Here is a 20,720-nt window from a genome sequence, read left to right as displayed (position 1 = left end):
CCGCAAAACGCGCCCAGACGCGATCGATCACGTGAAGTGGCGCTTCAATTAAGCCCAGGAAAGGCAGTTGGATGTCGCTTCCAAGTTGTGGAGGGGGAGTGCGGCCAGTGAGACAGCCACTGATCGTCTACATATATACTTACTAGGAGCTTGGTTTAGGTATAACACCTAGTTATTAGATTCTCCTTCATGTTTGTTGCCTGGAATTGTCTATCAAAGTGTTCTCCAAGATCTATCCGATCGGGGACCAATCAGCAGCCCGAATCTACTGGATTCCGGGATGAGTTCACCCGCAATTATCATCACTGCAATATTCAAGTGTTGTTAAGCTGGAGTGTTTATTGTTCCTTCTCCTCTTTTGAATCGGCAAGAAAGGTGTCTTATCGAAAAGATCAATAACTCCCATCTGTAACAGTGTTACACTCTAATTCTTATTCCTGAGCAATCTATTCACACCTTCTCAGACCTACGCTGACACGTGGACCGCCAATCATCAAACATCACCACCATCGCCATCACAATCACTACCACCACCTCCACAAACCAGTCCACAATGTCCGCTCGTCGCGCTGTCGATAAATCCTCTGCTAAGGATGTTGTTACTCCGTCGAAATCCGAGAAGTCCTCTGACTCGGATGTGACCCCTGCAGTTCCCACGTAAGTGCATCCAATTCGTCCCTAGGTTGGGGGGGCTACTCTACGCCACATGGCCCACTGGTCGCGGTTGGCCCCAAGCCCGATATATTGGGAATGGTTGACTCGGCTACCTGGAATACATCAAGTCAAAGCAGAGCAGCTCGTGCTGTCCGGAATAATATGGAGGCATAGCCGTCACTGACAGTTGAACCCCCAGAAATGTGATCATGAAATTGCTGGGCTTCTCCGCCGCCATGGTGATTGCACCTATTGGCATCTACTTTGTCACGGTTGATTTTGTCGGTGGTACGTTGCCCTGGGAGTAATCCTTCTGGAAGAGCAAAAGAAAGGCATGGTATTGACCCAGAAATTCAGGAAGTGCCACTGTCGGCGGCATCGTTGCAGCCATCATGGCCAACATCGTCCTCTTCTCCTACGTCTACGTCGCGTGGAAAGACGACCAGGCGGAGAGAGACGCCGACGCCAAGCAGAAGGAGAAGAAGGCGCAGTAGTTGCGGGTTCCGAGTATGATTTGGTCTTTGTTTTTAAATATCATTCAATACCAGGTGTTTGATCTATGGGCGTTCAAGGGCAGTTGCGTGTATGCTATGTACCTATCATGTGTCTATGGGTGATTGCTCCAGAATATCAATTTGCAAGTCCTATTATGACCGAGCATCGGTGCTTATCGTCAGGCGTAGACCGTTGTTGTCCAATCGCAACAAACACTACGCTAGCAGACTGCCGATACTCCTAGTCATGCTATCGAGGGTTTGGGAGGTGTAGGCAAAGGGCTTTATCGGAACCAGGGTGTAGGGAAACCGCGCCCTGGGATGCGTTTGCTAAGCTTGGAGAAGGGCCGTCCAGGGAATCAAACATTGGGCCAGATTAAGGGAGAATAATTTGATTAAAATCAAGTCGGGCGCCTCTTGACAAACTCCTCCAAGTCCGCCTTGGTCGCCACGCCGAGCACGAACTTCCGCGACGCATCTGTGACAACCGCGAAGGTCTGCTTAGCCCGGGTGGCTCCACTGGCATCGGTCTCGCTCTCGAAGAATTGTTCCAGCTCCTCCAGCGGGGTCTCCATCGTGATCACTTGGTATGTGCCTCGCTTGCGGTTGAACCGCTGCATGGCAGCGGAAACTGAGTCGGTTTCCTTCACGGCGCCCTCCTTCAGCAATTCCTTGAGGCGGGGAATGCTCAGGTATCCGAGGAGAGAGCGTTTCGTCGAGGAGATGACGGTGAGGTGTGTGTAGTCGCGCTCGTACGCAGCGAGTAGAGCAGAGGAGATTGGGTCGTCGGGGGAGACAGACAGCGCCGGGGGAGGGTCAAGGTCCTCGATCGTGGCCTAGATTCGCAAGTCAGTTTTCCGAGAGAGTCCCCATATCTTGGGGCAGCGTTATACTGACACCACGGTACTTGTCGGCCCAGGCGGACTGCGAGACCGGCTGCTGTGCATCCTGAGCGAGCTTCTGTTGGGCGAAAGCTTCACTTGCGCTCAAGTAAGAGGCCATGGTGGGCGGAGGTGGTAGTAATGGTGAAAGTGAGGGAGGGGTACGGGGGGACTGGGGGTCGCGTTCGCTTGGTGATGCACGGAGCTTTCGATTCGACAATGGCTGTCCGGGAGCGAACCTAGAATCCCGGGTTTGGACGGCGTGGAAATGAACAGGTGAGGTTGATATTGCGTGAGTCAAGCATCCACTCGGTCACTGTCAGGTGGGAAGGTAAGTGATCGGGACCAAAATTCAATCCATCGCCGAGCGGGCCTGCCAGTTGGTGGGATGAGCTGAAACGGGTTAGCCTCCGCCTGGCTCCCGTGCGACGTCATGAACCGGCAGAACCGCCCATTTTCTTTCCCTCCCCCCGCCCCCCCCCCAAAGCTCATTGTCATCACTTCCTTTCCCCATTCCTCGAACCCTTCCATCCCGAAGACATCACCGAGGCTCCACACTTTCCGTGGTCATACCTTTCTGTTTTCAGCTCACGTCGTGCCTGGAGACTCAGAGCAAAGGGTCCCAAGCTTGCCGTCGATCAATTCTTCCGTACTCTTTAACTCCGCTCTATCTCCACCGCTGAAAGTGGGGGCCGATTGTAGACATACTCATAGATAAGGAGCCTGTCAGTCCAGCTTTCTGGGATTGTTATCCATCAGCCATCACACTTTTCGTTGTGAATACCCTAACTTGCTTTCCAGCGCGACTGGATCATTCTAGCCATCATGTTTCCTACTGAGGGCGTGATCGCGCAAGCATTTTCCTCTCAACATCCACTGGGACAATCCAGCTCGCAGCCTCAGCCGTCGGCAGCGCCGGAAATGCAGAAGCGAGAGCCATTTCCTGCCTGGAGCGTGGTTGAAGATACCAAGAAAAAGGCAGATGCGCTGGCTAAGGAAGCGACTCGGGAGCTCGACCTTGCAAGCCAGAAGGCTCAAGCCAAGACAGGCAAGATTGAACCATGGACTCCCAAATACTATGCGGCTTGCACTGTCGGTGGACTGCTTGCCTGCGTGAGTATCAGACCATACATGGGATAATCTTATTTTAGAGAGTATACGATCCTAAAGGTACTAATAGTTGCCCCGTGCATAGGGTCTGACCCACACCGCTGTGACCCCTCTAGACTTGATCAAGTGTCGCCGTCAGGTCGATCCTCTCCTATACAAGAGCAATCTAGAGGCATTCCGCACAATCCGTGGGGCTGAAAAGGATTGCGAGGAGTATTTACTGGCTGGGGACCAACCTTCTTTGGTTACAGCGTAAGCGCGGGTGTCCATGCAATCACCCTTTCTTGCTGACTGGTTGAAAGGCCCAAGGTGCATTCAAGTACGGCGGCTATGAGTACTTCAAGAAGTTCTACAGTGACCTTGTGGGCGTGGAAAATGCGACCCGATGGAAGACATCTTTGTACCTGGCGGCCAGTGCGTCTGCAGAGCTTATCGCCGACGTAGCCCTCTGTCCTTTTGAGGCCGTCAAAGTACGTATGCAGACAACCATTCCTCCGGACATCCGGTCGACCTTCACCGGCATCTCCAACGTCGTCTCCAAAGAGGGCGTGGCGGGGTGAGTAGCGTCCTCTATCTGCCATATGGTCGAAAAGTAGCAGCTGACCTATTCAGTCTATACAAGGGTCTCTACCCATTGTGGGGGCGTCAGATTCCGTACACCATGATGAAGTTCGCGTCCTTTGAGACCATTGTTGAGATGATCTACAATTACCTCCCCGGCCAGAAGTCCGATTACAACAAGGGTGCCCAGACTACCGTGGCCTTCACTGGTGGTTATCTGGCTGGTATCCTTTGCGCAGTTGTGTCGCACCCCGCCGATGTGATGGTCAGTAAGCTGAATGCCAACCGTCAACCTGGCGAAGCCTTCGGCGCAGCGATGAGTCGAATCTATAAGGACATTGGATTTCGCGGCCTGTGGAATGGTCTTCCCGTCCGTATTGTCATGATCGGCACCTTGGTAAGTCTTCCTGGGTCTAATCTTAGAGATTCTGACTGACAGCATATCACGTATAGACCGGACTTCAATGGATGATGTACGTATTACCTCATGACCATCACAGTCGACCTTTTCTCAGACAGGAGCTGACCTGTGACAGTTACGATTCGTTCAAGATCTTCATGGGTCTGCCGACGACCGGCGGAGGCCCAGCTGCGGAGAAGAAGTAGTGGTGAGTAGATGCTTTGGCCACTTTAAATGGTCTTGTCTGGTCTGTATGCACTTTTCTAGTCCCTGCAAAACGTACTGTAGTTATCTTTGAGAAGGGGTAGTCAGAATTTCCGTACAATGATGAGATTATTTGCACTTGTGGCAGGCTCAGCAGCGAGCACCGAGGCCGGTGATAAAAACAGGGGCATGGCGGCAATCTGCGCCTGAGGCCTTATCGGCGGACAAACCCGCTTTAGTCACGCATGGAACCAATCACACCCGAAGGAGCATCTTATCAGTATCAAGACGTCATCTCCCCTGCCGCGCATGGCTGGAGATACGATAACTACTGTACCTATGGTACTTACGGATGTGAGTGAACTTAGTAAAGTAACTTCCAGTTCGCTCAGTAATTAGCCGATGGGCAAGACGCCTGGTCCTGCAGCCCTTCAGGTGGGACTGACACTAGAAGAGATTAAGTTTTCCATGGTCCCTTGACCTCGGGTGGGAGAGTCATCTCGAACACTCGAACACTCCGAAGGCGCAGTGGCCCAGCCCGACAAAGTAACTTACCAGGGCCGTAATCCGTTGCGACACGAACTATTATATATTGCGACGAACCTCCTTCCGCCACCATATTTCAGTCACATCTGACACACTCTTGCACTCCCCTTGACATTGAGCACGCAAACAGATCACATAGTCTTCAAACCAAAGACAACTTCACTTCAATCTACAAGGTATGTCAACCCCCCCCCGTCACTCGTTGCGCCCAACCTGTCTACTCCATCGCATCGCATCCCGCTATCGCGCAATCACCATCAGACGACCCCAAATTAACCGCCGAACGTCCCAACCAGCAGACCACAAAACCCACCCTCGCAACACCTCAAAAGAATTGAAAAAAAAAAAAAAATGGGCGAACACGACCCCATCGTATCGCACGGCCGAGGAGGTACGCAATCCAACCCGAACCATCCCTCGTCCCTTGCAAACCTCATCCTTATCTCCCACCCACCACCAAACCCAACCCCGACTCCCCAACTCCCGGACTCATCCATACTAACAACAAGGAACAAACCAGGCCAAGGCAACATCGGTGCCGACTCAACCGAGTAAAACCATCCACCCAGCCCTCGCACCTCAAACAAACACCCTAACCCCACCCCGTTGAATAAATCTAGATACGTCGACGCCGCCATCGTCCGTGAAGGTATCTACGGCGACCAAGGCGACGGCGCCTACTCCGCCGGTGTAAGCCACCCACACCCATACCCTCTGCCCTCACCTCAACCCAAATCTAACCTCTTCCCTCAAAAAGCGCGGCGGAGCAGGCAACATCGGCTCCCCGCACGTCCGTCCCACCTCGAAGGTGCCGCACGACGCGGAAATGATTCCCGAGCTGGCGATCCGGCAGTCCGTCGACGGGGATTATCATACTGGTGTATGTCCCCCCGCCCCCAACTCAAACCCCCGATCTTACGAAATCGGGTAGGATTCAATACAATGCTGATTTTCTTTTGTCCCCCGGAAAGCGCGGCGGACAAGGCAACGTGCATCTCGACGAGGAACACCGCAAGGAGAAGGAGAAGAAGCAGCAGCACCGGCATGATCAGTATGAGGGGTTGGCGGATAAATTGAAGTATAAGATTTTTGGGCGGAAGTGAGCTTGAGGCATCGCTGTTGGTGGTAGATATGGATTGGATGAGATAGAGATGAGGTGAGGTGGGGTTTCTTTTTCTGTCTTGGGCTTGGATTTTTCTTGGTTGATTCCCTGGTTTGTTTGGTTGTTTGCGATTGCGAGTCGGATACTGGGGAGGAGGTATAGTACTAGGTAGTGTTGGTAATAATTACTCCATTTTGCTGCAGTACTTCCCCATACACCGTCTATCATAGGTATAATGAAAACACCGAAGAATCGAAGTATAAAGATTGGATCGAATGAAACCAAGTTCTCGTTTCTTTTGTCCATTCATTAAAAAGGATCGGTAGATTCGCCATTGGTATCGGGACAACATCAGAAATCGATTGGAGGGGAAAAACAATGCCTGGGTAAAGGGGGGGGGGGGCAGGGGTTCCATCAAATATCATAAAAAGGAGAGCAAGGCATTCCGTGTATCATGGTCTCGTCAACCCATCAACCTCATGCGAAATGTGAAAGTAGAAAGGAAGCCTCAGATAATTACACGAGTGAAGTCGAAACAAAAACGAATCCAACTCCTCGAGCGAAAACGTACACAATCCATGCCGAGTAATCCCAGTGTTGTTGTGTTCAGCGCAAGCATGTTGTAAAAGGGAAGGTGTTAAGGGAATCTCCGTTTGAACGCCGGTTTTGACTGTAGTACACCTATACAAAGAAAGGAGGCGAGAAGAAAAAGGGACAAGGGCGACCACCAGGATCGTCGAATCGGGGAGGGAGTTTGGTTTTAGTTCTTGCTGAAGCGACGTTTGAACCAGCTCTTGCGCTTCGAATCATTGCTCATCTCGGTATCGTTTGTCGCTTTGCGCAGATGACGACGGCCGTTCGCCGCCGTGGGCGGTGGACCACCTCCGACGGGGCCCCCGGCGTTGGGATCAACGGCTGGAGGATTACTGCTGCCAAAGTTGATGCGTCCACCGGCGGCGGCGGGCTGACCACTTTCGAAACTGGGACCCGCGCCGAACCCTTGAAACCCGTAGCTCTCGGCCATCTGCTGCTGCTGCTGCTGCTGATACTGTTGTTGTTGCTGTAGTTGCTGCTGCTGGTGGAACTGATCGCTCGAGCTGTTGACCGAACTTGGGTCCGTCGAATTGGCCCAGGTCTCGCCGTTGCTGCCCGAGCCCGAACCAGACGCAGCAGTCACATTGTCGTATGACTTTTGGTATGCGTGCTGCGAATATCCGCTCTGTTCGGTGTTCATCCGCGCTTGGTGGCGTGGTCGCGGTCGGCCGCCGCCGCCATGGTTGTAAGGGTAGTAGTTGTCGGCTTGGCCGTTGCCGTTCTCCACGTAGCTGTCCGGTCGCGAATAGGTGCCGCGGCTGTTGTGGTAGCCATTCTGGTCGTAGTGCGCTCTGCTGGAATATCCTCCGTTGGGCGCTGTAGGGACCCTCAATTAGCACAGTGAAACTTCGCCATTGACAGACCAGCACGTTGACTATGCGAGGCGCATGCCTCCTAGGAGGTGAGGGAGGGAGGGAGGGAGGGAGTCGTACCTCCATAGTAGCTTCCCCGTCGGCTGTACTCTGGCGTCGCGGGTGTTGATTCCTCTGCTAGGTATCATTAATTTGATGCCGGAATCAGCCTGCCGAAGTAAGGGGGATAGACTCACCTGTCCTTGCGTACGACACAGGCCTACTGCTGTATGATCCATAGATCGCAGCTTCGAAGGAACGGATAGTGTCAAGCGGGCGCTCAAATCTCGGGCGCGTTGGATTTGAAAGGTCGGGATCAGCTATTTCAGCAAAGAGAGGGGGCAACAGTTAGTACAAAGGCTCCCCCGCATGAACGAACACATCTGAGACATTGAAGGGAGGTAAACGTACTAATGACATTGCCGTACTGATCCTTGTGCTGCATAGTCCGCAAGGAACCCAGCGTCGACTCTTCCAGAGCAACCGTATCTAGGAAACATAGTTAGTCGGGAAGGTTTGCGCAAAGCCACCCGAGCGACGTGAGAACTTGGCGAAAAGTGGAGTAAACAGTGTTTGGGGATAGAATGGTAGGAAGAAACCAAAAAAGGAGAATTGTCAGGGGAGTCAAGCTGGCCAGGAAGTGCGATAAGGGGGAATTTCCGGGTAGAGACGTACTAGGCTGCGCTTCGCTCATAGCAACCATCGGATCGGCTTTAGTGTTGAGATGACGGCGATGCTTCTCTTCGGCGGATTCAGTGAGTTGGATTTTCTTGCTGGAATGGCCCGACTGTTGAGACTTATTCGACTTCCCACTAAAACTGTAACCCCGATTATGCCTGAGAGGAGGCGCGACCGACTGGGAGGTGGCCATGGTTATTTATCGTCGGGGACTCCTGCTTTAGCGCCTGATAACCAACAACTGCAGCAGGTTTTCGCAGCGCGCTGTCTTAGCTATGGCGGCGGGTGTGGAGCGCAAGCACGATCCAGGTGGGAACTGCCAAGGATCGAACGATGATCGCTGGCAACGATTTCTGCCTTTCTGTGGTTTTCGGACGTTTTTGTTCGCGGTTTCAGAACTGCACGACTCAGTCCAGCCAACGAGAGGAACGAGCGACCAGAACGTGGGGTATTGAGACCACTTTTCTTATGGATCACGTTGCAGACTGCGGAGGGAGTCGAACTTCTATACACGTTCTCGAACAGTAGCTTCTGCGGGCGACGAATTGATTTGGCAGTATTGTGGTTGAGTTGTTCTCTCGTCTCTTACAATGACAGAACAACAAGTTCGACGACGGCGATGCGAACCAGGACTTGGGTAGCGTCGAGTAGCGTCAAGTCAACGAGCGAAATGGGTGGAGACCGTCGCTTTGAAGGCTAGCAGTGAAGGTACGTATGTTAACTACCGAAGACTCCACAGACAGGACAGTGAGTTCTTTTGTAAAGTGATGGTTCTGTCGGAGCACACAAGTCAAGCGATTGTGGTTGTCACACAGCGATCGACAGTAGGGAAAATGACGCCGGTGCTAAAGTAGTGTGTGGTAGGCCGGTTTGAAGAGGAGGGGGGATAATGGAGCGAGTTGTATGCAGAATGGATGGGTGGAGAAGAATTCAACAAAGCACTCAAACGAAGGTCAACAAACTGGCCTCAAACAAGAAGTAACTGAAGAAATCAGAATTCAAGTCAAGCGACCATGGAGGGAGGGTCATTGAGGGTATTTGACTTGAGAATTGGCCAGTGGTGTTGACGACAGGCGCCACGCAATTAAGAGGGGATCACTTCCTGGGAGTCTGGGACCCGATGGATGGACAAATTGAGACTCTGCCTATCAGATGGAGAGCAGACCACTGGGGAGGATCACCGGATCTTCTTTTTTCTTTGCAACGCTTGTTTGTCTCTATTAATACTCTAATGTTCGTATGTGTGCGCGGGCTATGGGTGAGTGGGTGAGTGGGTGGGTAGTCAGTGGTGAGATTGACAGTTTGGGATAATCCTTTCATAATGAATGGATGAATGAAAACTGCCAAATGCACAACTTCTCTTTCTTATCTACCCCAGAAAGCTTCGATCAAGTGTTTGTCCACCACCATCACCATTACTACTAGTAACTTATCACCACCTTCATCTCTCCATTGACCATCCACTCAACACACTTGACTGGACCTAACTGAATCACCTGAATCACAGTCTGTCAATTGGAGTATTGCATAATCAGCCACCTGCATCGCCAATTTTGCCCCGGTTAAAGAAAGATGAGGCCCAGCCTGGGTTGGGGATTGAACTTATCCTTGGGACTATCGGATATCTTCACAAACCAGGAAGAACCGGATACTTAGTAGCCATACTTCGCCCAGTGTTACGCCAGCTTTCCCCTCCCCTGGCCATGACCCGGCCAATCACTTAGGAGGAAAGGGGCCCAACCACCGTCTGGAAGACTCTCGTTGGCTTCAGATCCATGGACTAGGACTGGCACCATGTGTCACCGTATCCCCCCAGGGACGAACCTGGTCCAGATCATCACAAATCACAGATTCGCTGTCAGTCATGGACGGATTGCTTTGTATTGAGGACATTCTCTTGCCGCCTGATCGACCCCTGCTGGGGTGCACATCATCAATGCCGAATTCAGTCGACAATTCCAGACTCGGATCTGGAGTAAGCATGGAAGATCAATCGTCTGCCATCGACATCATTCTGACTCAAATTTGAGGGCCGCTCTCTGCCTTAAGGTTTTTTTTTTCACTCATCACTCACGAACCAGTCGGCCTTTTCCTCTTCTTCGTACATACTTATCAGTTCCAGACGGAACTCCCGACCATGGTTTATTTTTGGCCGGGACTCCGGCCACGCTTAGCCTTTTTGTTCCTTAGTCGCTTACTGGTCTTGCTTTTCCCGTATGCCGATACGACGGACATGATCTGATCCAGTCCGGATTTTGGAGGCACGCCATTATTATTGCAAAGCAAGAAGAGAAAATCTTGATTCATCCACACTGCACGGCTGCTCACTAACTAAGTCGAGGAACGCGTACTAGTCAACTAATCCTGCTCCGTCGGCTTCCAATTGGCCTGGCATGAAAACTTGGAATATGTCTGCCTGTCGCCCTCTCAGTGGCTCGAGAAGATAATGCTGGTTGTCGCAGGTCGGACTGCAACTCGCCTACAACAGCACGTCCCACCGACTCAGCTGCTGTGTGCCAGCCATACTTGCTACCCTTCCGAGACAACGCCACACAAACCCAGCCCCTTCTAATCAGTGGGATGAAGATTGACTATCAGCATCTCTAATGAGAAAGCAGGAAGTTGCTGAACTATAGTGGTGGGGTCATGCCTCGCAGCAATGAGTTTTTTTTTTCACTCGGACAGCCTCATTCGAAGAAAGGTGAAGCCAACTTTAGGAATCAGAAAGAAAAGCTGTACGGTACAGTAGTATGAAGTATGAAGGTCAAAGCAAGGTCAGGCTAAGACATTTCCACCCCCGATGAATCGATCCTTCCAGAATGGTTCTCCGACTCGGTAGCAGCCATCACCAAGCCGCGCGGTTGACGAGATCGTGCCGATCCCTATCATTCTTCCTGCAGTGGGTCACGCTGGGGCGGGGATGGCGCTTACTTTATTTCTTCTTATTTACTCACTAAATTCCAACCAACGCTCTCCCTGCAAGGGAGTCGTCTTTCCATATCAGAACGGTTCTCGCAGCCTTGTTTACCAGGCAGTTGATCTTCGATCTCATCAAGCACGATGTAATCACGCAGCTGTCGATCGACATGCCCTACCTTTCCCAAGTCTAGTGCATGCTCCGATGTAGTGAACATATATATCTAAGTGCAGGATGAACCACACTGGTGTCCTGAACATGTCCACGTCTTGCTTATCGTCAGAAGCACACCGCCGTCCTCTTAATATTTACTCCGACTCGCGCAATCGGGTTGGACACCATCCAGACATTACGTATAGAGAGAGCTGGCACTCCGCCCGCCATCCGAGGAGATCCACAATCAATCAATCAAACCACTTTAGAATGACGTCGTTATTTCAATCTGTCCATGCTTGACTACAATCCGACTACGTTCATCTGCTCAATATCTCCAAATGTCATCGAACCCTGCCACAAGAGAACCCGGCAGTCACACGCTATGGAAAGGCGTAGGACGTATATCTCATAGCAAAATCTCTTGATTCATAAGCTAGAACAAAATCTCCAGAATCCGCGGTATCGGCCCCAGATTGGGGAAACGATGATATATGCTACTGTCCATTTCTCCGGGGGAAAATACATTTATGCGACATCCCCCCAAATTCTACAGACCGTCTACTTCGATAGATCAGAGGTGAATTCGTGATACATGGCAACGCGTCTGTGCGTAAGGTCTGGGGCGAATTCGGTGTGATGCAGTCAGTGAAAGGTACTGTGCCATTCGGGATAAGACAGAAGAGACTCTGTTTGTGATAGCTGCACTGGCGCAAGGGAAGGGGCTGGTTGTGGTTATGGATTGAGTTCGAAGGGTTGTCTTTGAGTTGGCAGTGGTCATATGGGTTCTCTTGTCGGTGATTTCTACTAGGGTTGGAGGGGTATGGGACATGTCCACTCCGTGATGGAAAGAGCATTCCTAAATTGATTGATTGCTTGATAGATCATGACGTACATGCTATGCGGAGTCACGATCTGTGCCACAGTTATTTTGGTTAGGACCCGTGCATGAAATCGAATATACCACACCTCTTTTCCTTTTCTCGGAACCCTATACTACAATTTGTGAAGGCGGGTGGGTGGAAGATTGTGGATTGCGAGTGGTATTGAGGCAGATGGGAGGTAGAAAATGCGGAAACTACAATCCGGGAGTCGTGGGCAGTGCGGAGAGGTTGGTTGCGCTGGGGTGTGTTTGTTCCGCGCTGGACTACCGCGTTTGTGGCTGTTATCATGTGCTTGAGTGAACATACCGTGCAACAAGAGACGACAGACATGCAGGGCTTGCGTGTGCTAAGGGAGGGAAGGCAACAATAGTCGCTGGAGCCTCGTCGAGACCTGGATGTGGTTTCTGGTTTGAACCGGGCAGGGCAGGACACAAGTGGGCGATGGAGTTTCGAACCTGAAGTCTACCCTTGCGCATCGGTGGAATCAGTTGCTGGCTACGAAGCAGGCCTGGCATATTCAAACAGGCTGAGCTCTGAGAATATCATCTTTGCGTGTCGATTGATTCGAGATCGGGAAAGGGCATGTGGTTGAGATCGGCGGTTGTTGTTGCATATGGGAATCTCAAAAGTAGAACGAATGCTCCGGATGGTGACACATGCTTGACCGAATGTACCCAGTTAACCCCCAAAAGCCATCTCGGTTGCCAAAAATCGCTCCTGATACGGTCGGTACTACCCGAAACTCAAAACGAATGAAGGATCCGTGGTGTTGAAATGGTATGGATTGTGTTGTTTATGAGCGTCAGTACATGAGATGTGGAAGAAAGCCATGCTGCCGGCCAAGGCACACCAAGAGCCCCCCCAGTACTGAAATTGGATGGAGCCCTTCGTCTATATGCCCATGGTCCGGTAGGTCACCATGCTGGAAAAAAGAAGAAAGAAGTTCTTTTAATTTAGTTTCGTAGGGCTAACCGGCCCTGCCTCTCCCACGAACATTACCAACCCGCCAACTCCATCTCAACATCGGCTCATACCGTCGACTCCTTGCCCGACTGTTTGCGCGAAATTAGATCCGGAGTGCCATCCATCATATCGAAAAAAGGGCGTCATTTAGATGTTGGAGGGGTAGAGCATGACACGGACGGTGGCGCCGAGGGACTTGGGGGGGAGGTTGTGGCGGAACTGAGCGCGGACAACACCGGAGTTGCCTATTCATCGACCGTGTTAGTGGCCTCGTTCCTGAATCACCGCAGCACCTGACTTCTCCTCTCGCTGCGCGGATCTCGACTGTCGTCCTCTTCGCGGATGAGGTTGATTCGTTTCACGTACCGTGAGGGCGGGTGACCTTGCCCCAGATGACCCGGATGTTCGAGCCACGGACCTCACGCTTAGCCCGGTAGACGAAAGCGACCTTCTTGCCGAGGTAGAAGTTGGCAGCCTCGGTGTTGGTAACACCGTCGATCTGGATCAGACTATATTTTCCAAGATTGTCAGATTCCCATTGTTTCCGACGTCGATGTTCCGATGAGTGGATCAGTACCTGGTGTTGCAGTTGACAGCACGCTTGGAGCGCTGGAAGCTCAGGTGGCGACCCCTAGTGAAGAAATTCGTATTAACCCGACTGCCCTGATTGTTTCCCGTCGCGCTTCAATCCGTCTCAAATTCTTCGGTATAATTCGACCATAACGATATATCCGGGGCATCTTTGCGCGATTCGACGATTCAACGATATGTGTTGGCAACTTACTTAACGTAGACTAGTGGTCGCAAAGAATCAGGTTAGCTTTTAATTTCTCCAAAGATGAATCTCCCAGCACTGCGCTCCCCCGGTTCCGACTCCATATCCCCATATCAAAACAGTGTGGCGGCATCATATATCAAAAAAAAGACCGGAGAGATAGACTCACGTCTGTTACCGTTTTCCGAAGGCATTCTGGCGGCGTTTCTCTGAGCAACAGCGGGCAACGCAAACGAAGTCGAAGGAAGGCAGAAATGACCCGCAAAAAGTCGTCCGGGTTGTCGTGGTTGTCGTCGCTTCAATCGGTTACGGGACGACGCACAAGGCCACAATTTGCGAGGTGTGTTCGGTGCGGCTCGCCCTAACCCCAATTGGGACGCTTAGCGAGTCCGACCGCCCAGGGCAAGGCAAAGTCCCGTGATATGGGGGATAGGATGCAAACGTGCCAAGCCGCAGGAGAGCACCCTAGTCTACTTTCGGCATACTTCGGATAAACCATTTTCTCCAGGATCCGAGAGCTGTACTCCGTTGATGGGACTAGTGGTAGTGTCCGTCCCTCCGTATTCCATCGTCATCATTATCATTCATGATCAGTTTGAAAGAATGTCAAACTTCCGCTCCCCCACCCGGTTATTTTGCCGCCGGCCTACTGTGGTCCGAAAGACCTGCCCCTCCTCCCCCTCTAGAGTCTTTCCGCCGGTTATACTCCGTACAGCGGAGGAAGCTCCAGAGCGTCCGGACTCCCAAGCTGACAAAACAGTTTGTTGTATTCTTTCCACCGGTGACGGCAATTGGCCCCATCTGATATCACCAGACTGAAAGTAAGTGATTGGGACATACTAGTTATCCCGCACTTGCTTGCACTTGCTTTTTCAGACTGCAGGGAGCGGCAGCAGTAGCAGTAGCAGCAACAACAACAACAACAACAACTTGAAGTTTCGGCATGCATGAGCTTATCGCCTTGATTTACCCAACAAGGTCCCTTTTCAGTCCCAAGAACAGGTCGCGGTGCCTAGTCAACTGCATCTGGAGCTTTAGCATGGCCTTTTATCTGCTACTGCCAGGGTAGCGCTACATTTGTCCCCGGTGGATTGACTGTATGGGCCTATGAGGGTATGCGGACTTAAAACGGGGGAGGATGACTTCTTCCAAACCGATCAGACCGGGACACTCATTTGGAAATAAAGCGTACCTTAGCCCCACCAGCAATCGGCAACGAACCTGACATGATGTCCTTTCCCTTCAAGCACGCCATTTCATCTTCAAGGTGCTTGCCTCGGGCGTCAACATCTCAGAAAGTAGTATATCCATCGAGGAACTGATGCAAATGCATCAAAGACTGACAGGAACCAAGAGCATGTGGTTCAATAGTGAGGCTGGAATGCAACGGCGATCGAAGTACATCCGTCTCACAGTAGGTGTGATAGGGAGTATAATACTCCGCAAGCCAATCCAGCCCTGACTCGGCATCCTTAGCACCATCTCCGGACTCGACTGGGCCGAAAGTTCGGTTTGATTCACTGTTCCTGCTACACTACGCCCATTTCACGGGAAAACTAAATCCGTATCGTCCTTTTCTGGATGACAAATTCGCCGATCTAACCCCACGACGCTGGTCACCGGAGACGCGGATTCAGGAGTCTCACAGTCTCACCTGGTTTACCGCAACCCCCGGCAACCAATAGCCCTTCGCTGCAGCTTCTGGCGCGATCTATACGGTTGCAGTTGTGGAATAGCCTGAACATCGGCTTAATGCATTCTGCTGTTATCAGCACAGTGCTGAAAAACGGTTGAATCTTTCACTAGTATGTAAGATGGGGATTGAAATTGAGATGAAAAGAGGGGCAGGCGCAAGCTTTATGTAGGCGGGATTCTCTCGGATTGTATCCCCACCATGTTGTCCTGTAACATACCGGATGAGTAGGTAGATTGCCATGACCTTGTCCTGTGGTTGGGATGCGCCGGGTTGAATACGATCCATTGTTCCCTATCTTAGTCCCCCTTAGGATCGAAGCTGACCTGCATGGCTTGAAGCTCCACACGGTCTTCATCCAACACCCCGCCGATATACATTTCATGTACGACGACGGGATCCGGGAGGAAGCTCTCGTAACCCCATGCTCCTCAGTCCATAAGGGATACGAGTAGAAACAAAGAGGCATGTCAGATCGGAGTTGGAGGGGGTCAAACGAACTATTGGATCATGGTGAACGCGGGGTGTGTCCCATGTGACTCCAAGATGTGCTTTCTATTCGAGCTTCATCCGCCTCCAGGTATGGAATTTTGAGCGGAGGGTCAATCATTCCCCAGATTCATCCAAATGGGCTGAGAGCAAGCGTGGCTTTTTTCTTTTTTGTTGTTTCTGGTGGTAGAGCTATAATAGTGCTGATGGGGCACCTGAGCGGAACGGTCGGGAATTTTTATTATAGTATCTCTGTAGTTACTCGTACATCAACTTCGCAGTATGTTTCTGTTACCAAGCAATGATATAATCTCGAGAGTCATTGCCACAGGGTGGGAACTGGACCGGAGCGGGAGGTTGGTTGGAACAGATGGAATCAATCAACTATAAAAGCGGACAGAATTTCCTACTCCAAGGAGATGCGCTCGAGAAGAGAATTTACCGAACTACGACGAGCTTTCATGTCCGAAAGTAAGACGGAGAGAATTAATTGAGCAGAAGAGAAGAAGAAGAATAATCAATCAATCAAATCAATCAATTCCTGAAATTGAATTGAATAATTTACCTTACAGTCCTCTCTCTCTCACCCTCACCCTCACGGGGTCCCGCGGCAGCGCAGCATCGACGTAGTGGAAAGAACAAGTGCCCCACCCGGGCTCGATTGCTTTGCGCCCGCCCACCTTTGCGCTTGTTCCAGCAAGAAGCAGAGCAGAACAGCAGCAGCTCCCCCTCCGGCCATCTTACGCTACTCCCGTCGAGCCCTCACGCTCTTAAAAAGTACTTGCTCCGCCGGACTTGTTGGGAAATTTCCCTTAAACCCTTTGATTCAGTTTTCCTACCTCTTCTCTCTTCTCCTCTCCTTCTCTCTCTCTCTATCTGTGATTTATTTACCCTACCTACCCCCTCCTCCCATCCCATACCGACTCAACAACCCCACCATCCAAAGAACAATGGCCAGCACGATAGCCCGCACTGAGGAACGCCAGAGCGCTGGGTGAGTAAAAGTAGTACTACTAGTTACTGCGAGTCTGCGACCTTCCCTCGCTGACATCACACCCCTCCTTCCTCTCTTTCCCCCCCTCCTCCATTCCCTCCGTTCCCTCCTTGTCCACCGCCCAAGTACTACTACTGCTACGTGAACTTCACCCACTACCAACAACACCACCACCACCTCTTACGGTTGCCAAACACTCATCTACGAGCCCGCCCCGCTTCCACCTTTCCCCTCTCCTAGTTCCGCGATCGCGTTTTCTACCAATTCGTGATCAAGATCAAAGATCCCGTTGAATTTGCCCACTTCTGTCTTTTTTCTGCCGTTCCCTGGTTCCATTTGATTTTCTCAGATCGACATACATCACATCCTTGCAATCATCAGTCAATCCTTGCCGACTTGAGAAGCTAATATGGATTTCCAACGCAGCACCGCCGAACTCAAAGATGACACCGTCATTGTAGTACTAGGTGCATCCGGAGATCTTGCGAAGAAGAAGACTGTGAGTCACTCCGCGTGCGGGAGAGCAAAACTGATACAGATGCTGTATCGAAGACGGACATTGAAGCTGACAATCATTGTAGTTCCCCGCGCTCTTCGGCCTCGTATGTTGACAATGACCAATTTCAAGGCTGTCCTCGAAATAGTCCCCCGAAACTAACCGCACCTGCAGTACCGCAACAAGTTCCTGCCCAAGGGCATCAAGATCGTCGGCTATGCCCGGACAAACATGGATCACGAAGAATACCTGAGACGTGTGCGCTCATACATCAAGACTCCCACCAAGGAAATCGAAGAGCAACTGGATAGCTTCTGCCAGTTCTGCAGCTACATCTCCGGCCAGTACGACAAGGATGACTCGTTCATCAACCTCAACAAGCACCTCGAGGAGGTGGAGAAGGGCCAGAAGGAGCAGAACAGAATCTTCTACATGGCGCTTCCCCCCAGTGTCTTCACCACCGTCTCCGACCAGCTGAAGCGCAACTGCTACCCTAAGAGCGGCGTTGCTCGCATCATCGTGAGTCATCCATGCCACAATCGTGACCGGCGAACCACCACTCACATCTTTCGTGTTGTACTATAGGTTGAGAAGCCCTTCGGTAAGGACCTGCAGAGCTCGCGCGACCTCCAGAAGGCCCTCGACCCCAACTGGAAGGAGGAGGAGATCTTCCGTATCGACCACTACCTGGGTAAGGAGATGGTCAAGAACATCCTCATCATGCGCTTCGGAAACGAATTCTTCAACGCCACCTGGAACCGCCACCACATCGATAACGTTCAGGTATGATGTTCTGCGGGTTTCGCCGGTCTTTGTCAGTCGCTAAGATTCTGCGGTTTAGATCACTTTCAAGGAGCCTTTCGGCACTGAGGGTCGTGGCGGTTACTTCGATGAGTTCGGTATCATCCGTGATGTCATGCAAAACCACCTGCTGCAGGTCTTGACCCTGCTTGCCATGGAGCGCCCTATCTCCTTCTCTGCTGAGGATATCCGTGACGAGAAGGTAAGCGTCTTTCTCACTCGCATCGGATTCCATGACTGATTTCATCTCAGGTCCGTGTTCTCCGTGCGATGGACGCCATTGAGCCCAAGAACGTCATCATCGGTCAGTACGGAAAGTCGCTGGACGGCAGCAAGCCTGCCTACAAGGAGGATGAGACCGTCCCCCAGGACTCTCGTTGCCCCACCTTCTGCGCCATGGTTGCCTACATCAAGAACGAGAGATGGGATGGTGTTCCTTTCATCCTGAAGGCCGGAAAAGGTACGCCCGTATTGGTAGCATGTGTCCGATTCTCGAGCTGGTATATTGACTTTGTGCAGCCCTGAACGAGCAGAAGACCGAGATCCGTATCCAGTTCCGTGACGTCACGTCTGGAATCTTTAAGGACATTCCCCGCAACGAGCTCGTTATCCGTGTCCAGCCCAACGAGTCCGTCTACATCAAGATGAACTCCAAGTTGCCCGGTCTGTCCATGCAGACTGTGGTGACCGAGCTCGACCTCACCTACCGCCGCCGCTTCTCCGACCTCAAGATCCCCGAGGCCTACGAGTCCCTGATCCTCGACGCCCTGAAGGGCGACCACTCCAACTTCGTCCGTGACGATGAATTGGACGCCAGCTGGAGAATCTTCACCCCTCTTCTGCACTACCTTGACGACAACAAGGAGATTATCCCCATGGAATACCCCTACGGTATGTGTACACCTTGAATCGGTAAATTCCCCGTGCGATCACTGACAGTTGATTCAGGATCCCGTGGACCCGCGGTTCTGGATGACTTCACGGCCTCTTTCGGCTACAAGTTCAGCGATGCCGCTGGCTACCAGTGGCCCTTGACCTCTACCCCCAACCGGTTGTAATTGATGGCATAGCCATCAGGACACGCTGAAGGTGGGAGTGGGGCCTCACGAACGAAGTAAAATGTCAGACTAAGTTATGAAAAAATGTTAATGCTATGGGGCGAGATCTACGGCAAGACCGGACATGTGGGTTGATATGACAGGAATGCAAGCTTCACGGTACTGTTCATCGGTCGGTCGGGCAATGACTGGAGTTACTGTTTACCACCCCTCCTATTTCTTTAGAAACGAATGCAGAGCACGTTACGAACCATATGAGTCTGGTCTGGTCATGGTGTGGTGGTGTAGGTCGGATCAGGTTGGCTGTCGCAGAATCGCAGAAATGCTGGCGGAAGCAATAGAGTGAATTAAACCTGACAACATTCCCGCAGCCCATCCAGGTTCTAGAACCAAGCTGTACGGATGCATATCTCCTGGCAGGCAGACCACATACCACGCTTCGGATAGCTAAGCGAACGGAATCATTCATTGCCTAGCTGGGCAATTGAGCGGCGGCAAGGGAGCATCCTGCGAAGCTGAGGTCTGTAAATGTTCCCAGTTCTCCGCACTCTTCCGCCCAACAATTCCTGCAACCACCGGGTTCAAGGCTCATGGGAATCGAGCCGTTCCTGAGATGACTCTCCGAGATGGACCCTGGAACGGCGAAGGAAAACCCCACTATGGTATGAGGATCACAATTTAACGCAGCTGTCAATCGTCCTGATGGTTGAGCCCTTAACCAAGAAGGGTTAAGGCCTGTTATTCCTATGTCGTGTAGGGAGGGAGAGAAGCTGGAAAAGGAGGGTCAGTTGTGCAGCAGTGCCCGGAGGGGATACCCGGAGGATGCCCAGCGGGTGCCCAGCGGGTGCCCAGACCTCCAGGGGTGCAATCTAATCCCTCCAGGTCGCGTGCCTTGCTCTGCTCTGGGGGGCCTGGCAGTTCGTAGGATATGTACACAGTATATGAATAGTAGCAGCAGTGGGTCTCTTCAGACCAGAACAGACCAGACCAGACCACCCACCACGACGGGCCGGGGGCCCGCATGCGTCCGTCGTCTTTGGCTGTCCTGCCGCTGCCGCGTCGTCTTTCTTGCTTGCCCTTCACAGCCCGGGGGGCCTTCTTCTTCGTCTTCTTTCTCCTTCTCTTTTTTCCTTTTCTCTCCCTTGTGTCCTCTCTCATCTTGACCCTTTTCTTCTCTCCCTTTTTTTCTCACGATTTCGATGCTTTTCAGCCAAACTCAAATCCATCACACTCCCACAGAACTGAATTTCCATTGACCGCAGGCATATCGCGCATAAGACTACGACCCTCTTTTCCCCGCAGCTATACTCCCGTACCTGCTACATTTTTGCCGGAGCTCCGCACTTGGAATACCACCAAGTACGAAACCCTTTCCGGCTATTTTTAAAAACGACCAAAAACCGTGCGACAACCAACCTCATT

General features: G+C 51.7%; 7 protein-coding genes across 7 annotated transcripts; 4 read left to right on the top strand and 3 right to left on the bottom strand.

Annotated features, from left to right (window-relative positions):
- The first annotated feature begins 117 nt into the window (after positions 1-117).
- Positions 118-1,306, top strand: BO72DRAFT_446820 (vacuolar ATPase assembly integral membrane protein VMA21). The gene is made up of 3 exons (XM_040944389.1): positions 118-657; positions 854-942; positions 1,012-1,306. The coding sequence occupies exons 1-3, from the start codon at positions 554-556 to the stop codon at positions 1,146-1,148; spliced, it is 330 nt and encodes a 109-aa protein (XP_040802613.1). The 5' UTR covers positions 118-553; the 3' UTR covers positions 1,149-1,306.
- Positions 1,209-2,365, bottom strand: BO72DRAFT_526597 (putative cystathionine beta-synthase (beta-thionase)). Its single transcript, XM_040950050.1, has 2 exons — positions 2,046-2,365; positions 1,209-1,984 (listed from the first exon to the last, which is right to left on the bottom strand). The coding sequence occupies exons 1-2, from the start codon at positions 2,148-2,150 to the stop codon at positions 1,550-1,552; spliced, it is 540 nt and encodes a 179-aa protein (XP_040802612.1). The 5' UTR covers positions 2,151-2,365; the 3' UTR covers positions 1,209-1,549.
- Positions 2,366-2,854: 489 nt separating this feature from the next.
- Positions 2,855-4,306, top strand: BO72DRAFT_494927 (putative mitochondrial phosphate carrier protein; the record flags this gene model as incomplete). Its single annotated transcript, XM_040948508.1, has 6 exons — positions 2,855-3,142; positions 3,225-3,383; positions 3,442-3,695; positions 3,752-4,097; positions 4,154-4,173; positions 4,237-4,306. The coding sequence occupies 6 exons, from the start codon at positions 2,855-2,857 to the stop codon at positions 4,304-4,306; spliced, it is 1,137 nt and encodes a 378-aa protein (XP_040802611.1).
- Positions 4,307-5,131: 825 nt separating this feature from the next.
- Positions 5,132-6,414, top strand: BO72DRAFT_65926 (DUF3602 domain-containing protein). The gene is made up of 5 exons (XM_040950592.1): positions 5,132-5,241; positions 5,371-5,401; positions 5,471-5,540; positions 5,608-5,730; positions 5,822-6,414. Exons 1-5 carry the CDS (start codon positions 5,202-5,204, stop codon positions 5,951-5,953), a joined length of 396 nt encoding a protein of 131 aa, XP_040802610.1. The 5' UTR covers positions 5,132-5,201; the 3' UTR covers positions 5,954-6,414.
- A 71-nt stretch (positions 6,415-6,485) lies between these two features.
- On the bottom strand, positions 6,486-8,599 carry BO72DRAFT_65980 (uncharacterized protein). The gene is made up of 7 exons (XM_040950593.1): positions 8,579-8,599; positions 8,073-8,473; positions 7,809-7,886; positions 7,595-7,717; positions 7,479-7,532; positions 6,914-7,362; positions 6,486-6,826 (listed from the first exon to the last, which is right to left on the bottom strand). Exons 2-7 carry the CDS (start codon positions 8,266-8,268, stop codon positions 6,713-6,715), a joined length of 1,014 nt encoding a protein of 337 aa, XP_040802609.1. The 5' UTR covers positions 8,269-8,473; positions 8,579-8,599; the 3' UTR covers positions 6,486-6,712.
- Positions 8,600-13,066: 4,467 nt separating this feature from the next.
- BO72DRAFT_65688 (60S ribosomal protein eL33) lies at positions 13,067-14,044 on the bottom strand. The gene is made up of 5 exons (XM_040950591.1): positions 13,937-14,044; positions 13,777-13,786; positions 13,570-13,623; positions 13,359-13,501; positions 13,067-13,237 (listed from the first exon to the last, which is right to left on the bottom strand). The coding sequence occupies exons 1-5, from the start codon at positions 13,959-13,961 to the stop codon at positions 13,140-13,142; spliced, it is 330 nt and encodes a 109-aa protein (XP_040802608.1). The 5' UTR covers positions 13,962-14,044; the 3' UTR covers positions 13,067-13,139.
- Positions 14,045-17,176: 3,132 nt separating this feature from the next.
- Positions 17,177-19,381, top strand: BO72DRAFT_65372 (glucose-6-phosphate dehydrogenase). Its single transcript, XM_040950589.1, has 8 exons — positions 17,177-17,442; positions 17,525-17,545; positions 17,614-17,958; positions 18,025-18,222; positions 18,281-18,442; positions 18,493-18,700; positions 18,760-19,131; positions 19,189-19,381. Exons 1-8 carry the CDS (start codon positions 17,353-17,355, stop codon positions 19,296-19,298), a joined length of 1,506 nt encoding a protein of 501 aa, XP_040802607.1. The 5' UTR covers positions 17,177-17,352; the 3' UTR covers positions 19,299-19,381.
- Positions 19,382-20,720: the final 1,339 nt, after the last annotated feature.

Source organism: Aspergillus fijiensis (genome assembly GCF_003184825.1).
Source record: "Aspergillus fijiensis CBS 313.89 unplaced genomic scaffold BO72scaffold_16, whole genome shotgun sequence".
Lineage (NCBI taxonomy): Eukaryota > Fungi > Ascomycota > Eurotiomycetes > Eurotiales > Aspergillaceae > Aspergillus > Aspergillus fijiensis.
The sequence above is the reverse complement of the archived record's forward strand: the minus strand, read 5'-3'. Positions and strand labels throughout refer to the sequence as shown.

Coding starts and splice junctions, on each gene's coding strand:
- BO72DRAFT_446820 (XM_040944389.1), top strand. CDS start 554: ATGTCCGCTCGTCGCGCTGTCGATAAATCCTCTGCTAAGGATGTTGTT. Junction 658..853: donor GTGACCCCTGCAGTTCCCAC/GTAAGTGCATCC, acceptor TTGAACCCCCAG/AAATGTGATCATGAAATTGC. Junction 943..1,011: donor CACGGTTGATTTTGTCGGTG/GTACGTTGCCCT, acceptor CCAGAAATTCAG/GAAGTGCCACTGTCGGCGGC.
- BO72DRAFT_526597 (XM_040950050.1), bottom strand. CDS start 2,150: ATGGCCTCTTACTTGAGCGCAAGTGAAGCTTTCGCCCAACAGAAGCTC. Junction 1,985..2,045: donor GGGCCGACAAGTACCGTGGT/GTCAGTATAACG, acceptor TTGCGAATCTAG/GCCACGATCGAGGACCTTGA.
- BO72DRAFT_65926 (XM_040950592.1), top strand. CDS start 5,202: ATGGGCGAACACGACCCCATCGTATCGCACGGCCGAGGAG. Junction 5,242..5,370: donor CGTATCGCACGGCCGAGGAG/GTACGCAATCCA, acceptor GGAACAAACCAG/GCCAAGGCAACATCGGTGCC. Junction 5,402..5,470: donor ATCGGTGCCGACTCAACCGA/GTAAAACCATCC, acceptor GAATAAATCTAG/ATACGTCGACGCCGCCATCG.
- BO72DRAFT_65980 (XM_040950593.1), bottom strand. CDS start 8,268: ATGGCCACCTCCCAGTCGGTCGCGCCTCCTCTCAGGCATAATCGGGGT. Junction 7,887..8,072: donor TATGAGCGAAGCGCAGCCTA/GTACGTCTCTAC, acceptor TATGTTTCCTAG/ATACGGTTGCTCTGGAAGAG. Junction 7,718..7,808: donor TCAGTACGGCAATGTCATTA/GTACGTTTACCT, acceptor TTGCTGAAATAG/CTGATCCCGACCTTTCAAAT.
- BO72DRAFT_65688 (XM_040950591.1), bottom strand. CDS start 13,961: ATGCCTTCGGAAAACGGTAACAGAC. Junction 13,502..13,569: donor GCTGTCAACTGCAACACCAG/GTACTGATCCAC, acceptor TGGAAAATATAG/TCTGATCCAGATCGACGGTG. Junction 13,238..13,358: donor CAAGGTCACCCGCCCTCACG/GTACGTGAAACG, acceptor GTCGATGAATAG/GCAACTCCGGTGTTGTCCGC.
- BO72DRAFT_65372 (XM_040950589.1), top strand. CDS start 17,353: ATGGATTTCCAACGCAGCACCGCCGAACTCAAAGATGACACCGTCATT. Junction 18,223..18,280: donor ACCACATCGATAACGTTCAG/GTATGATGTTCT, acceptor TCTGCGGTTTAG/ATCACTTTCAAGGAGCCTTT. Junction 18,443..18,492: donor AGGATATCCGTGACGAGAAG/GTAAGCGTCTTT, acceptor ATTTCATCTCAG/GTCCGTGTTCTCCGTGCGAT.